Consider the following 17,187-nt stretch of genomic DNA (forward strand, 5'->3'; position numbering starts at 1 on the left):
CTCTCTATAGTGCAGTTCTCAGATCTCACCAGAGATGTTTACTTTTGCAGTGTTTGAAGATGAACAAAGAAGTACATAACTGCTCAAAGGGTTGATTAAGTGACTGTGGAGTGCTCAGACATAAATGGTCATCTATATCACACTTAGAAACCATCACAGAAGAGGAAATAGAAAAAAAATTAAGATCCAGAGGTTAAGGAAGACCAAAGCAAAGCTGTCTTCTGGAAATTACAGGACACCTTCACTCAAGAACTCATAGCAGGTGTGACAGCCTCTGCAAGACCTCACAAGACCAAGCCAGCCAATGTTTCAATATGGAGTGGGAAGGGCTATGGTTCTTAACTGAGGACCAATAGGTGGTTACTGAATTCACTTCTGGAGGACAGAATGCTACAGTTTTCCTTGAGAATGAGGCGCCTGATAGGTTCTCTCCAGTGGATGCCCCCACACCCAGGAACACATGAACAAAACAAATTGAAATTGATGGGTTATGACATTTAAATAAATGAATAAATAAATTTAAAATTTTATGCCAACTATGGCTTCCAGAAGAATAACCAACCTGAACAATATAAATTTCTTCCTTCTCACCATACCATATTTCAAATTTTCGGTTATCGCCTTTCACATGCTCTGTGATACCAGCTTCTTCCATCTATAAGAAAATATTTCCTGAGCATTTCATTACAAATATGGGATTTCAACCACTGTATTCTATCATAATCTAAAGGAAACAATATCTCACTTAAGCATGATACACATTATTTTTCAATAAGGAAATGGAAATGAAAAGTATAGTCATATACATGAGGATTTGAGTATTTTGTGGAAATGTGCACTCAAGAGTTCAGATGCTATGCCCCATTCCAGTGATTGGCACAAACGCCATCCATCTGAAAACTCAGGCAGCCTAAGGTTGAATTCTGCTGTAAATGAACTATACAATATTAAAACAAAATTTTGTCAGAAGTAAAAGTAATTAAACATCTATGGGGAAAGCCACCTGAAATTGATTAATTTTGTTGTTGATTTCTAAAGTAATTATTGACACATCAATTTGATCTTACAAATTGATTCTCTATGAGATATAAATAGCAAATTTGTGAGTTAGGGAAGAATCAGCCAAGTTCATAAAGGTTTTTCTATTCTCACCAATCTCTCAGCCTGCACAGCAAACAAAATACCTAAATTGAAAGAGTGATAACTTTCTCACTGATAGTAAAACTTTGGTATTACACAGCATTGGCTAATTCCCTGTGGTACAACTTTACTCCCTTGTACAACATCTTTAAGTTCTTCTCTGCCTTTCCTCTTTTCTTTCAATTCCCTTCTATTTGTTTGAAGAATCATCACACTGCTTCATGTATGAACCCCCAAATGATGCTAATTAAACTAATAAGCATTAAGGGCAGTGCTATGAGATTCCTTCCTTCCTTAAGGTAAAGGAAAGCAGTTATACAGAGAAATGCAACTCAACTCTACTAATTAAAGAGCCTCTGAATGTAGTCTAAAGTGACTTTTAAATGCTCCCAAGTATATCCTTCCTATACCACTCTATCTTCCTATACTCAAATATTAAGATATGAGAATAGTTATGCTCAATCTTTTCAAAATGAATTGTTTCATCACACAACTGTCTAAATAGGATACGTAGCTGACATCCAGATGTCAGAATCAGAGAAGGCCAGACTGGCCCTCCATCCATCACTGACATTCATCAGCCATGTGTCTCAGTGTAAGGTCCTGAAGTTTTCTCAAATTCATTTTTTTTCATCTATAAAATTGGGAAAGTGTGTATTTCCTAAGAGTTGATATAGAGATATGAATTATTAAACAACATATTCAGATCATATACAGTTTTGTGGGATCATATGCACTCGTGTGTGTGTGTGTGTGTGTGTGTTCACATGTATATCATGGGGGGGTCAGAGGCTGGTGATATCTTTCATAATACCTCTGCATATTATTTCTTGATTCAGGGTCTCTTGCTGAACCCAGAGTTCACCTGATCCAACTAGTCTCACTAGACAGCACACTGTTGGGATTCCCCAGAGCTGAGATTACAAGGGCAGCCACATCCATGAAGCATTTTACATGGGTGCTAATGATCTGAACTCCAAACCTACCATTTGAATGACAAGCTCTTTAACCTTTCTCCCCAGTCCAAAATGAGCTTTGAAGCTTATGGTTTTGTTTCCCATCCTTTCCTGCATTTGAATTACAACTGTTTTACTATTTTCCATTGTTATTATATAGAGCACATCATTATTGGTTAAATACATTTGGAGAATTCCCTGGAAATCAAATCATATTTACCTGACACAAAGTTAGCATTGCATGCATATCTGTTAAATTAAAACATCAGTTGGTGATGATAAGCAAGCATACAATCAGATGGATCTGAAGAAGCCACATCTCTTTATTTGATTCCTCGAATGTGACATATGGTTTTCCTATGAATGTTAAATGCTTATATTATAGTACATCGTCATTAGAAAGACACAATGAGGCTGTGCAATTCCAGCTTGGTGTGATAAAGTGAAGAAAAAAGTCAATTTCAAAGGAGGGGAGTTGTTGGGCTTTGTTCAGTAGCACACTGACCACGAATGATAGACTTTCATGACAAGTAAGCAAGAGAAAGTAAGCATATGAGATCTAAAACACAGCACACAGCCTAACTTCCTCCATCTTTCTTAGTCTACAGCATCACTATTTCCCCAGGAATCTTCATCTAAAATTTTGTAATCATCGCTGACTAATTCTTTGCTTTTAAAGATACAATTATATCTCAGAACCAAGAAAAACAGGCAGATTTTCTTCTTTTTAATGTCAAGTAGTATTTATTTTCTGTATCTGGTAAGCCACTACGCCCTTATGTCTGCCTTCCATTGAAATGTTTCCTGCATCAATTCCTCCTTCTGTTTCCATGGTAACGATTGTAATGCTTCTGGCTTCGTTACCTCATTGGACCTTCTTTACTTTAATGAACTTCAGAAGCACTTCACTGGCATGCCTATCATTGTATCAAAGTTAACAGAAAATAGAAAATCCATACAAACAGGAAATTCTGCATTAGGTAGTAATTAGGTCACCCCACAAACAAAATGTGCATCAAATTGGTTTATGTCAAACATGCCTACAAAGATAAAAATACCTTTTCAAGAAGCACATATGTAGATAGCAAGATCTAAGAGTAACTGTGTAGTTGTGATGGAAATGTTGGAGTTTTAAAGAATACATGGAGCTACTGTGGATTCAGAATTGAATAGAACATAGACAATTGGGTGACTCTGGGTGGGAATTTTGCTAGACATCGCTAGAGGCAGCTGACCAAAATGAGGAAAATTAAAAGCAGGGCCTGCTTATAAAGTGGCTTCATTACACTAAGTCCTTAAGCCCATGACAGGTCCATCAATAAAAGCATAGCTAAATTTTCATCAAATCTCAACTATACTGAGAAACCAACTGTGAAAGAAACGCCTTATGGAAAATGACTATGAGGGAAAAGGGAGTAAAATGATAGTGACTGAAGAATTGAAGGTAAAATTTCTCTATTTTCTAATTAGTCTAGGAAAAAATTATGAATGTATAGCCTTATTTGAATTGGAAGTATTACCAGGTGGCTAATGACTTTTACAAACAACACTGTCCTGGTTTTAACATAAGACTAATGTCAGGACACAATGGTACTTTGGGTTTTAGAAAGAATAAAACAATTTCAAGGAATAACCCAGAATGTATATGGGAAAGATCCAGCTGTGGGTCTTTTTAGATACCCAGAAAGCAAGGGGCTAAAGAATGCAGGAAGGACAAAGAAAGTAAGGTAGGGACATGCTAAGTACAAGATTTTTTCATTTGTAAACTGCAGTGAGAAGGAGGAAATCCTTTAGTCTTTCTCTTATAACAGTAGCTTCATGGACAAGACTAAAAAAAAGATCATCCAGAGACTTCCCCACCTGGGGATCCATTCCACATGCAGACACCAAACCCAGATACTAATGCTGATGCCAAGAAGTGCTTGCTGACAGGAGCCTGATATAGCTGTCTCCTGAGAGGCTCTGCCAGAGCCTGACATATACAGAGGCAGATGCTTGAAGCCAACCATCGGACTGATCACAGGGACCCCAATGGAGGAGTTAGAGGAAGAATTGAAGGAGTTAAAAGGGCCTTATCTGGCATCCATGGGAGGGGAGGCCATTGGTCCTGTGAAGGCTTGATTCCCCAGTACAGAGAAATGCTAGGGCAGTGAGGCAGAAGTAGGTGGGTGGGAGAGTACCCTCATAGAATCAGGGTAAAGGGGGATGGGATAAGGGGTTGCAGAGGGGAAACCGGGAAAGGGGATAACATTTGAAATGTAACTAAATAAACGCCCAATTTAAAAAAAAACAAAAAGCAAGAATTATCTAATACCATTAGATGAGTTCATAGGTGAGTCAGTTCACTGAAGAGTATCTTGGAGAATGTCTGAGACTACACTGATGGGGGACTTGAATTAACTCTCAGCACCTGAGCCCAATCACTTTTCCTGATTTCAGAGTCCCAAACCCCATGTAAAACTAGCTATGCTAGTGCATGCTCACAGTTCTAGTGTTTCCACAGCAAAATGGGGGGAAGAGACAAGAGAATCCCTAGAAGCTCTTGGACCAACAAAGATTAGTGTGCAAAGCAGTGAACAATAGAACACCTTACTTCAACATGAGGGAAAGTGAGAACCAAGACCTGAGGTGTCCTATGAAGTACAATGTAACACTATAGGGCAAAGGTTCCTGTAGTCACACACAGGAACACACGCGTTTTTTTTAATATTTTTAAACATGAGCTCTCTTACTTTTAGGCAGTGCTTAAAACTGTATGATGGGTATCTGTCAGCACCTTCTCCAGATTCGAAACGCCTCTTACAAAACATAACAGCTTTTTCATACAAGAAAAGGTGTCTCTGCATGGGTTTGAACCGGGCAAAATCCTTCATCTTGGTAGCACCTTTCCGATGTCCTACCCAAACACTGAAGGCACCTTGAAGAATCATCTTTCCCAGATCATTCATATTTCCCTAGAATAAAAAAAAATCAAAGCCAATTTGTAGAAGGCAGAGCTATATTCATTTGTCAAACATCAATATCTTGACATATTAATTGTCTGAAGCATTTTGTATGCTTTATTTTTTTAAAAAATATCATCCATAAGACTTTATTATTGTGTAGCAGGAAATACTAAAAAGTGCACCATCCTAAGCTAACTCCAGCTACTCTCTGGCCCAGGCAGTCCAGCTGCTTCCATGGCTAGCCCCATGTAGCCATCACCCATTTCACAGTTCTCTTGTGCGAAATCTGCTCACATTCCCAGCCATCCGCCCTCTGTGGTTAGCAGTCACAAATCCCTGTAACCCAGTAAAATTAAAACTCTAGATGCTTATAATTTATCAATCAGACTTGTATCAGTATTACACTCGTAATACTAGAAGGTACTATGCCGGCTGCTATGGGGATAGTTAATTGGGATTAGCTAGCTATGAACCATGTGACCTACAATAATGATCAAAATGGCAGGATATACAAATTGATATAATAGTAGCATGAATGTTAGGGGTATTACCTACTGCTCACCACCCCCTTTTCAATTAAAAAAGTTTTTTTTTCATACAGTACATTCTGTTTATGGTTACCACTCTCCAAACTCCTCTTGGATCCTCTCCACATTCCCTCCATCTGGATTTACAACCTTTTTGTCTCTCCTTAAAAAAACAAACAGGTGCCCTACTCACTGTGTCCTCTGGGGCATGCCCAAGTACCTTGAGCAGCCTGCTATGCTCAGAGACCTCCATTCTCCCCTCACTTCTCCACCCATCTTCATCAGACCTGGAGATCCTGAACCATAAAGGCTAGCTTAGCTGCCCTTAGCAGTCTGCTCTCCCCCAAGAACCTCCACTCTCCAAATACCTCATCACACCTGTGGATCCTGTACCATACAAACCTGTGGATCCTGAACCATAGAGACCTACAGTTATACAACCATAATGACCTCCAGACCCTGACTCATACAGACCTGCTGATCTGGAACCATACAGCCAAAGGATACCCATCAGAGGCCTGCCATACTAGGACCATCAATGCAAACCCCATCCCAATACATACTATAAAAAGAATACCCAGGGATCAAAGCCATCCAGAAGGTTAAAAGACGTTAAAAGAACACAGTCAACTGAAACACAGTAGGCTTTCTGGTATTTCTGGGTGTCTGGCCTACTATTTCTGGCCTACTCACTCAGGGAAATTGAACAACTCTCTACTCAATTATCTCTCAGTCAGGGAAGAAACAAAGAAAGTAAAGAATTTCTAGAATTCAATGTAAATGAAGGCACAACATATTCAAATTTATGGGGCACCATGAAAGCATTGCTAAGAGGAAAATTCATAGCACTGAGTGCCTCCATAAAGAAATTGGAAAGTTCTAATAGCAACAATTTAGAAGCTCACTTGAAAGCTCTAGAAAAAAAGAAGCAAACACAGTGAAGAGGAGTAGACAGCAGGAAACGATTAAAATCAGGGCTGACATGAACCAGTTAGAGACAAAGAACACAATACAAGGAATCAACAAAACCAAGAGCTGATTCTTTGAGAAAATCAACCAGATAGACAAACCCATAGGACAGAGACAGTATCCAAATCAGAAATGAAAAGGAAAAACCTAATAACAGATATTAAGGGAATTCAAAGAATCATTAGGTCTTACTTCAAAAGTCTGTACTTAACAAAATTGGAAGATCTTAATGAAATGGATGATTTTCTAGACAGATACCACTTCCCAAAGATAAATCAAGATCAGGTAAACTATTTAAACAGCTCTACAATGTCCAAGGAAATAGAAGCAGTCATCAAAAGTCTAACAACAACAAAAACAACAACAACAAATCCCAGGGCCAGATAATTTTGGTTCAGAATTCTGCCAGATATTCAGAGTCTGAACCACCAACCAAAGAACATACATGGGCTGGACCTAGTCTTCCCACCCGACCCCATGCACAGATATAGCAAGTATGCAGATTGGTCTTCATAAGGGTACAAAACAACTGAGGATGGGTTATCACAAAAGCTGTTGCCTGTCTGTGGGATATGTTCTAACTGGGCTGTCTTGTCTGGCCACAGTGAAAGAGGATGCATCTAGTCTCAGAGACTTGATGGGCAAGGGTCGGGGAATACCTAGGAAGTCCACACCCTCTCAGAGGACAAGGAGAGGAGAGAAGGACTGTGAAGGGGTAACCAGGAGGAGGGGCAGTAAGCAGGATGTAAAGTGAATACATTAAAATAAAATGGAAAAAAAGAGCCAGACATCTAAAGAATAAATAATAACACAAAACAAGATAAAACAAACAGAAGAAAAAGAATCCAAGTAAAAGCACAAGCACACACACACATCTGTACACAGAAAAAGCCCATAAAACCCAAAACCAGAAGCCATAATATATACGCAAAGAACCTGTAAGGTAAATCTGTTTTAATTTCCTAACAAAGAGACAAAGAACCTCCAAAAATGTCATTTGAGTTCTTTTGTGTGGATGAGCTACTGCTGGGCATGGGTGTCCACTGTACTGTAACTTCTTAACTTTAAAGCATGCCATGTCTCCCATATATTTTAAATCGCTATGAGGTTGTGGCATGAAGGAGGCGTCTTTGTCTTTGGGTTCCTGCATTTCTCATGTGGAGCTGTTTCTGCTGGAGCAATGCTCAGATCTCTCCCTCATTCCTGACTGGTACATGAGTTTCCCATTGGATGGAACCGATTTGGGGAAAGATAGCAAGCCCTAAAGACTTGACCCTTTTTCCTATCTATTCTAGACTAGGGCAAGCAGTAATTCAGGGACAGTGTATCTACTTAGCTGATGCAAGCACTTATTCAAGCCAAATTTCCCAAGTTCCAGATTTGATGGCAGGCTGCTACAGACCAGGAAAATGTCATAAAATTCCATTTGGCCGCTGATCTGCAGCCAATTCTCCACTTAGCATTATCAATAAAAATGCGTATATTTTATCCCCATTTGTTTGCCTCTTATGTGGTATTAAATACAGTAGATAAAAGAAGGGATTTTGAAAAGCTTACACCACCCCCCAAATTCCAACAAACCCTAAAATTTACTTACAACATAGCCATTGATGGCAGTCTGATGCATGGAATCATTCACTGACTTGAGCAGCTCCAGCATTGAGTCAAGGGCCTCCTTCAATTTAGTAGTTCCTTCACCTTCTTTGCTATACTTTAAAAGCTCCTTAATTAGTAGTCAAGAATTAAACCTAATGTTAGTCACATATTTTTATAACTGCTAGAAATGAATACTTTAAAGCTAATATGCTTTTGAGCAGTGATCCAAAGATACTGTCATTTTTAGAGTTCTTTCTTTCATATTGTCTGTCACATTAACATTATATTTAATAACAATGTCAAAACTGGGGAAGAAGTAGAATAATGAGCAAAGAGTATAAAACAAAGGGCATTCAATATGCACAGAGCTAAAAACCAACAGCTACAAAGAGACATCAGAGATTACTGTTCAAAGCAATTACACGAGTTTTCCTCCTCTAAATACAATGATTTGTCAATCATGATGCATATAGCATCATGAACCACATTTTAAAAGAACTGATAATGTATTTATACAAGATATATATTCCACTAATCCTTTTCCATTGAACCAGGGGAGTATCATTTGTATTTTTCATTGAAAAGACGAACAGGAAATATAATATGAAAATGAGTAGGTATATATTTAATCTTCCTTACATAGAAAATTATTTCCCAAAACATTATGCTTAAATTCATACAGAACTTATCTGGAGGATTGAGAGCTAACACTCCATATACTCACAGCTTAATCACCTTGTATATGTCATTTGTACAGCAACACAAAAGAGCACACTGCAAACATCGTACAGTTAAATCTGACCATAGCTCTCCTTCAATGTATTGCAAGTGCTTCCTACTCAACCACTTCCTTTCAAATGACTAACAGATCAGATTCAATAAATAAATAAATAAATAAATAAATAAATAAATAAATAAATAAATAAAACAAAATAAACAAGTAGGAGCTGGAGAGATGATTCATTGATTAAGAGCACTGGATGCTTTTGCAAAGGACCTGGGCTCTATTTTTGTACCCACATTGTGACTCAGGCTGGAATGCTGAAGTCCTGTTTTGACCTCCATGGCTATGAGGCATACACAAGCCACACATACATGCAGATAAAATACTCATATACATAAAGTAAAGAGCCACACAGAATGCTTCATGTAATTACCTTTAAAAGCAACTGATACTTAGTGATTCGTTGAACTGGCTTGAGCAAATAGGAATCCAGACCAAGTCGATGTTTCAATTTCCGTTGACATTCCTGTCATTGAAAGATAATGATCAAATATACAGACTTAATGCAATCCCCATCAAAATTCCAACACAATTTTTATAGACCTTCAAAAAGCAATTGTCAAATTCATAGGGAAAAAAAAACAGAATAGCCAAAACTATCCTGATCATAAAAGAATCTCTGACGTCAAGGTGTATTACAGAGCAATAATTATCATAATAAAAAAATGCATGGTATTGGTACAGAAACAGACAGGTCAACCAATGGAATAGAATTGAAGACCCAGAAATAAATCTACACACTCATGGACACTCGGATTTTGGCAAAGAAGCCAAAACAATACAAGGAAAAAAAAAAGAAAGTATCTTCAACACATGGTGCTGGTCTAACTGGGTGTCTGTATGTAGAAGAATGCAGATAGATAGATAGATAGATAGATAGATAGATAGATAGATAGATAGATAGATAGATAGATAGATAGATAGTTATCACCTTGCACAAAACAAAACTAAAGTCCAAGCGGGTCAAGGACCTCAACATAAAGCCAGACACACTAAACCTAATAGAAGACAAAGTGAGAATGTGTCTTAAATGCACTGCTACAGGATACAATTTCCTAAACGGTACACCAGTGGCTCAAGCTCTAATATCAACAATTGATAAATGGGACCTCACAATACTGAAAGGATTCCATAAGGCAAAAGCCTACGGATGGGAAAAGATTTTCACTAACCCTACATCTGATAGATGGTTAATATCCAAACTGGCTAAAGAACTCAAGAAGTTAAATTCTAACAAACAAGATAACCAAATTAAAAGAAAATATGGGGCACAGAACTAAACAGTAAATTCTCAAAAGAAGAATCTCAAATGGCCAAAAAGCACTTAAAGAAATGTTCAACATCCTTAGTCATCAGGGAAATGCAAATCAAAACGACCCTGAGATTCCACCTGACACCCATCAGAATGGCTGAGATCAAAAACTCAAGTGATTGCATGTACTGGCAAGGATGTGGAGAAAGAGGAACACTCCTCCACTGCTGGTGTGATGGCAAACTGGTACAACTACTCTGGAAATCAGTCTGGTGGTTCCTCAGAAAACTAGAAATAGTTCTACCTAAAGACAGAGAGAGCAATACTCCAAGGACACGTGCTCTACTATGTTCAGAGCAGCTTTATTCTAATAAACAGAAACTGGAAACAACCCAGATGTACCTCAAGTGAAGAATGGATACAGAAAATGTGGTTCATTTACACAATGAAATACTATACATCTATCAAAAACAAAGACATGATGAATTTTTGCAGGCAAATGGATAGAACTAGAAAATAACATCCTGAGTGTGGTAACCCAGACCCACAAGCACAGGCATGGTATGCACTCACCAATAGGTAGCTATTAACCATAAAGTACAAAATACACATGATGTTCCCTAAAGACTCAAAGAAGTTAAATAAGAAGAACGGTACAAGCAATAATACTTAAATCATACTTAGAAGGGTTAACAAAATAGTCATAGGAGACATAGGGAGGGAGAGAATTAGTTTAAAAGGGTAGGGAAAGGGGAATGGGGAGGCAGGATCAGGTATGGAGAGGGACAGGATAGAGGTTCAGAGGGCCAGGAGAATGAATGGAAATCTGCATCTGCCATGGATGGGGTGAAGGTAGAAAATCTCTAGGAAGTCCCAGAAACCTAAGGTAGGGAAGGCTCCCAGGAGGCAAAGTAGTAGACCTTAGCCAAGATGCCTAACAGTGGGGACATGGAGCTTAAAGAAACAACCTTCTATATCCAAGGAAGACCCACAGTGAAAGGATAGGGACACCAATTCACGCATAAACTCCTGACCCTAAACTTGTCTTGTCTAAAAAGAAATGCAGGGATGGAGCAGAGACTGAAGGAAAGGCCATCTAATAACTGGCCCAACTTGAAACCCATCCCATGAGCAAGCACGGATTCCTGACACTATTAATGATATTCTGTTATGCTTACAGACTGGAGCCTAACATAACTGTCCTCTGAGAAGCTCCTCCCAGCAGCTGACTGAAACAGAAGCAGACACCCACAGCTAAACATTAGAGGGAGGGCAGGGACACTTACCCCTAGGAATCCTCAAACTCTGAGCCACTAACCAAAGAACATACATGGGCAGGAACAAGGACCCTGGCACAGACGCAGCAGACAGGCAGCTCAGCCTTCATGGCTGCCCCATCTGACCTCAGTGGGAAAGGAGGCACCTAATCCAGCAGAGACTTGCTATGCCAGGGTAGGGGATACACAGGGAGGGTCCTACAGTCTCCGAGGAGAAGGGGATGGGGAAAGAAATTAAGTAATAAAAAATAATGATCAGCTAAGAACAGTGGCACATGCCTTTAATCCTAGCATGCTGGAGGAAGAAGCAGGCAGATCTTTCTGAGATAATGAGCAATAAATGTTAAATTAAGAAATGTAGAGGGCATAAGAATCAAACAAATTCTTTATGAAAATTCCATATGGAATGACTTTGTAAGCTAATTTTAAAAGTAATTTATTTTAAAAAGACATATACCAACATTGAAGAGATGGGTCAGATATAAGGGGACTTGCCGTTCTTCCAGATGACCAGAGTAGTATTTGCTATATTTATATGTCATATATATATATGCAAAATACTCATGCAAAAAATTAAATAATTTTAATAAAAAATAAGATCCCAAACACAAATATTTTATAAATCTTAAGGAATATGCATCGGAAAAAAATCACTGTTGGATACAGTACAAAAACCTTGAGAAAAAATATACCTGAAAAACTGAATACCATTTTAAAAATTTGAGAACACATGCCTACAATCTCAGCATTCAAGAGGAAAGATGAAGGTAGGTTCCTATAAGTTCAAAGCCAGCTTGATCTACATAGTGAATTCCAGGCCAGTTAGAGCTACAGAGAGACCCTATCTCATAAAGAAAAGGAGAGAAGAGGAGGGAACAAAGGAGTGAAGGAAGGAGAGAGGAAGAGAGGGAGGGAGGGAAGAAGGGAAGGAGGGAAAGCGGGGAGGAAGAAGAAAGGACTTTGAAGGTAGAAATTGCAGCATTTCAAAGTCTAAAAGTTTTCCACATATAAATTCACATTGGTATAAAGTGTATAAAATGTGAGAATGCAGGAAATGATAATAGGTTAGAATGATTAAAACATTCTACAATCTGTCCAAGAACATTAATAAAAGATCAGCTCCATAGGCGAAAGCCTAGACAAGAAATAGGTTGTGCTAAATATAAATCTGACTGGGTATGAGAACAGAGTACTTTTTAAGATCGCAAGAAAAATACAGACTTCATCAACTGGTGCTGTATTTCATTCAGTAATTGGCTTGCTGCCACTGTAAATATAGGGGTCATGACATTGGGTCCTGGGAACGGTGGAGGGACCATAGTTAGGAAAAGATGGGGGTGGTTAGGACAAATGTGCATATGGATTTTGTACAAGAGGACTGGAAGGAACTATACCTGAATAAGATATAGGGCCTTCTACTGAATGTAAATAAAATACAACATATAATCTAATTCAAATAAGAATAATAGTCAACACTTGAAGATGATAGATACATGTATTTGATCTCCATCAGGAAACCCAACTAAAATGATAAAATATATTTGTCTCAAGACAAAAAAATATTTGATAAGGGAGGATACTATATCCACATGGTACACAAACATGAATGCAGGAAAAACATGCATACACTATAAAATAATAACATTACTAATAATTTGTTATAGCTATGGTATAAAAAAAGGTAGAAACAAGCCAAATGCCTAACAACTATTAATAAAATATGATCTATCAACTCAGAACAATATCCAAACAGGAAAAAGAATAAATTATTGTTGCATACAATGCATTGACACTTAAAATATTATGTTAAATAAGCAGTTCTCAACCTGAGGACCATGACCCCTTTGGGTTGAAATATCAGATATTCACATTGCAATTTATAACAATAGCAAAATGACAGTTATGAAGTAGCAGTGAAGATGTTATGGTTGGGGGTCACCACAACATGAAGAGCTGTATTAAAGGGTCGCAGCATTCGGAAGAGTGAGAAGCACTGTATTAAGTAAAAGAAACCACATAAAAATACCATACAGTTTTAAGTTTTTGTTTGATGAAATACTCAGAACAGGCAAAGTTACAAAAACAGAAATGAGATTAACAGCTGAATGTTAATTAAATGTATTGGGGAAATCAGTGTAGAGGTGACTATTAAAAGGTACAAGGTCCTGTATTTTATTTTTGGCTTGGTCCATTAGTTGCCTGCTATTATGTTTTTGTTTTCAAAAGCAGGATGTCACTGTGTAGCCCAGGTATGACTCAAACTCAAGAAGACCCTTCTTCCTCAGGCTTGTCAGTGCTGGAATATAACAAGTGTGTGGCATCATGACTGACTTTAGGGTGGGAATTTTTAATGGCAAAAATGTTCTTAAATTGTGTTGATAACCACACAACCTGATGAATACAGTTAAACTACCTTAAAGCAGTAGTTTTTTAACATGTGGATCATAACCCCTTTGGGGCCAAATGACCCTTTTTCAGGGGTTGTCTAAGACCATTGAAAACACAGATATTCACATTGTGATTTATATTAGTTGCGAAATTAAAGTTATGAAGTAACAAAGAAATAATTTTATGGTTGGGATCACCACAATACGAGGAACTGTATTAAAGGAACATAGCATTAGATTGATAACCACTGCTTTAAAGGGATGAATTTATAGCATTTATTTGCATCCTAATAAATCTAATACCAAAACCAAAATTAAATGGACATTAAAATCTAAAACAAACAATGTAAAAGCTCTACTAAGCACAACTGAGTTACATGGGCCTGATCAACTGAAGATGAGATAAAAGGTGAGCGAGAGGGCCTTTGGACTGGGGACTAAGGTTCAACTGAGATCAGATCAGTATACTGAAAGCGTGGAGAAGAGTTGAGTATCTAACAACTTTGAGACCTTCTCCTTAAGCACAATAGCAGCCAATTATATTTATATTGAACAGCAGTCCGAAAGATCTAAGCAACCAAAGAGAATGTACCCAAAGATAGATGTTCCCACCCCCATCTCTCACTAGCACGTCAAAGGAAACAATCTGAGACAAACAATCCAAGACAGAGGACTGTACTCAATAAACCCAGAAATTCACAAGAGACTTTCAACCAGATTTCATATACCTGCCCATAATGCAACCGAACAGACAAATAATAAGCATTTCAGGACAGCGTCCAAGATGAGAGACAGGTGCTAATGAAAAAGAAAAAAAATAGAAAACCAGTTTGAATCCAGTTGGCAGAGAGAAAACTACTTTAAAATGAAAATCTATTATTATTTTCATATTGATAATATGAAAAGAAGTCTAAAACAAAGAATAAGGGTTCCATTAAAAGTAAGTCAAAGAGTCCAGAAAATTAACTTAATTCCACTTAATTTTCGAAGAAAATCTCAAATATTAGGAATTGAGGGTGGAAGTTCCTCAAATAACCATAACTAGGGCTAGGATGACATCTCAGTTGATAAAATAGTTTCAAGCATGAAGACCTGAGTGAGATACCCCAGAACCTGCATTTAAAACTTTTAAAACAAAGATATGTCGGGCAATGGTGGTACATGTCTTCTTTAATCTCAGCACTCTGGAGGTAGAAGAAAGTGAATCTCTGTGAGTTCAAAACCAGTTTGATCTACAAATCAAGTTCAGGACAGCCAGGGATACATAGTTATACTCTTGTGGGGGTTTAAACATGCCTGTCCCTTAGGGTGTGGTACTGTTGAGAGGTGTGGTCCTTGGGAGGAAGTATGTCACTGTGGGAGTGAGCTTTGAAGCTCCATCCAGAGCAGAAGAGTCAATTTTCTCCTGGATGCAGTCAGATCAAGATCCAGATCTCTCAGTTCCTCCTGCACCATGCCTGCCCGGACACTGCCATGCTCTTGCCTTGATGATAATGGACTGAACCTCTGAGTCTGTAACCCAGGCCCAACTAAATGTTGTCCTTTTAAGAGTTGATCTAGTCAGGGTTGGGGATTTAGCTCAGTGGTAGAGTGCTTGCCTAGGAAGCACAAGGCCCTGGGTTCGGTCCCCAGCTCCAAAAAAAAGAACCAAAAAAAAAAAAAAAAAAAAGAGTTGCTCTAGTCATGGTGTCTGTTCAGAGCAATAAAATTCTAACTAAGACACCCTGTCTAGAAAAGTCAAAGCAAAAAAGCAAACAAACAAAACAACAAAGATATGCATGGTAGCTTATGTTACTTATACACTTATTTTTTTTTGGTTCTTTTTTTTCGGAGCTGAGGACCGAACCCAGGGCCTTGCGCTTCCTAGGTAAGTGCTCTACCACTGAGCTAAATCCCCAGCCCCACTTATACACTTATAATCCCAACTCTGGGAAGGAGAGATAGGCAGATCTCTGATACCAGGTGGCCAGTTAGCTGACCCAACTTATCTTGTTCCAAGCTAAGGAGAGACCCTGTCTCAAAAAACCAAGGCAAATGGCATCCAAGAAATAACACTAAAAGTTGATCTCTGGCCTCTGCATCCCAGCCACACATGTGCATTTATACCCGTGCATACATGTCCACACACATACACACATGTAGCTGAGGACACACGAACATAAACACACATATTTTTAAAATTTAAATGGAACTGCCATATGCCCCAGCTACACCACATTAGGACTCTGAATCAGCGTTCTAGACATACTTGGACATCTAGGTCTGAATCATGAACATTCACAGTGCGTGATTCTCTTCAACAGATGAACGGACAATATGATAAACAATATGGTCTTATTGAGCCATAACGAAGCAGGAAATTGTGTCATTTTGAGAAAAAAAGAAGTGCTAGAATCATCATATTAAAAGTAAAATATGCCAGACTCAAAAAGAATTATAAAACCAAAAAATATATACATATAGTGTGACATAGAGAGATATCATTTATATATAAAAATAGGGACTATTTGAGAAGAGAACGGGGACTGGGGAGGTTGGTTTTGGAATAAAAAAGTGTAATTGGAGGTAACTATGTTCAATACACATGACATACTTAAATCAATGTTATAAAATCCATCAGCTTATATAATAAGTATATGTCAATAAAATTTTACATTTAAAAATGGTGGCAGCAATAAAACTCTCAATTAGGAAGAGTTGCAGATAATTCCTGAGAGCAGAATAGGAAAAGAAAAGGCTTGGCAGACAGAGAAAAGGTAACTATAGGGAGAGTCCAGGATTCTAGCATCCCTACTCCAGAAATCCCAGAAAAAGAAAACCAAGGAAACTAAGGTGGAAGAAAAAGAAGGAAATTGGACTAGAGGTTCCAGTTTCTGAGTGATCAGCAAGGCCAGGCTCAATGTTAGAACACTTGCCTAGTATATGTAGGCCTTATGTTCTACACCTTTACCACTAATGTCTAAAGAAGTAGTACCTAAATACCAGGACACTGGATGAAAATAATGCCACTAAACAAGGTCTTAGTTCCCTTGCCCTTCTGAGGAAGAGTCAAACTGGCATCATATTTCTTCCAGAAATCAGAAAACAGTGAAGTAGTATCTTCAATTTTCTGAGAATAATTATTGCTTAGTTAGAATTCTATACTTAGCCCTCTCAAGAATCAAAGCAGTAGGGTACAGTAAAGACTCTTACTCATACAAGTTCTCAGAAACTTATGCAAATATATGACTTAACATACACATTTTCTAAATTCCTTCTACCCAATAGAGGGTAAAATAAGAAGAAGGCCATGAGGTTAGAAAGATGGCTTTTGCACAGGACACAGACTCCATTCTCAGAATCCACATAGTGAGT

General features: G+C 38.1%; 1 protein-coding gene across 10 annotated transcripts in view; it reads right to left on the minus strand.

Annotated features, from left to right (window-relative positions):
* Positions 1–17,187, minus strand: part of Mcf2 (MCF.2 cell line derived transforming sequence) — a 106,330-nt gene that overhangs the window by 14,875 nt on the left and 74,268 nt on the right. For all 10 annotated transcript variants that reach the window (XM_063280095.1, XM_063280096.1, XM_063280100.1 and 7 more), the window contains 4 exons: positions 9,291–9,383; positions 8,135–8,260; positions 4,829–5,050; positions 563–655 (listed from right to left, as the gene is read on the minus strand). In XM_063280095.1, the coding sequence (XP_063136165.1) occupies positions 563–655; positions 4,829–5,050; positions 8,135–8,260; positions 9,291–9,383 (534 nt within the window). The remainder of the gene's footprint in view (positions 1–562; positions 656–4,828; positions 5,051–8,134; positions 8,261–9,290; positions 9,384–17,187) is intronic.

Source organism: Rattus norvegicus, chromosome X (assembly GCF_036323735.1).
Source record: "Rattus norvegicus strain BN/NHsdMcwi chromosome X, GRCr8, whole genome shotgun sequence".
Taxonomy (NCBI): domain Eukaryota; kingdom Metazoa; phylum Chordata; class Mammalia; order Rodentia; family Muridae; genus Rattus; species Rattus norvegicus.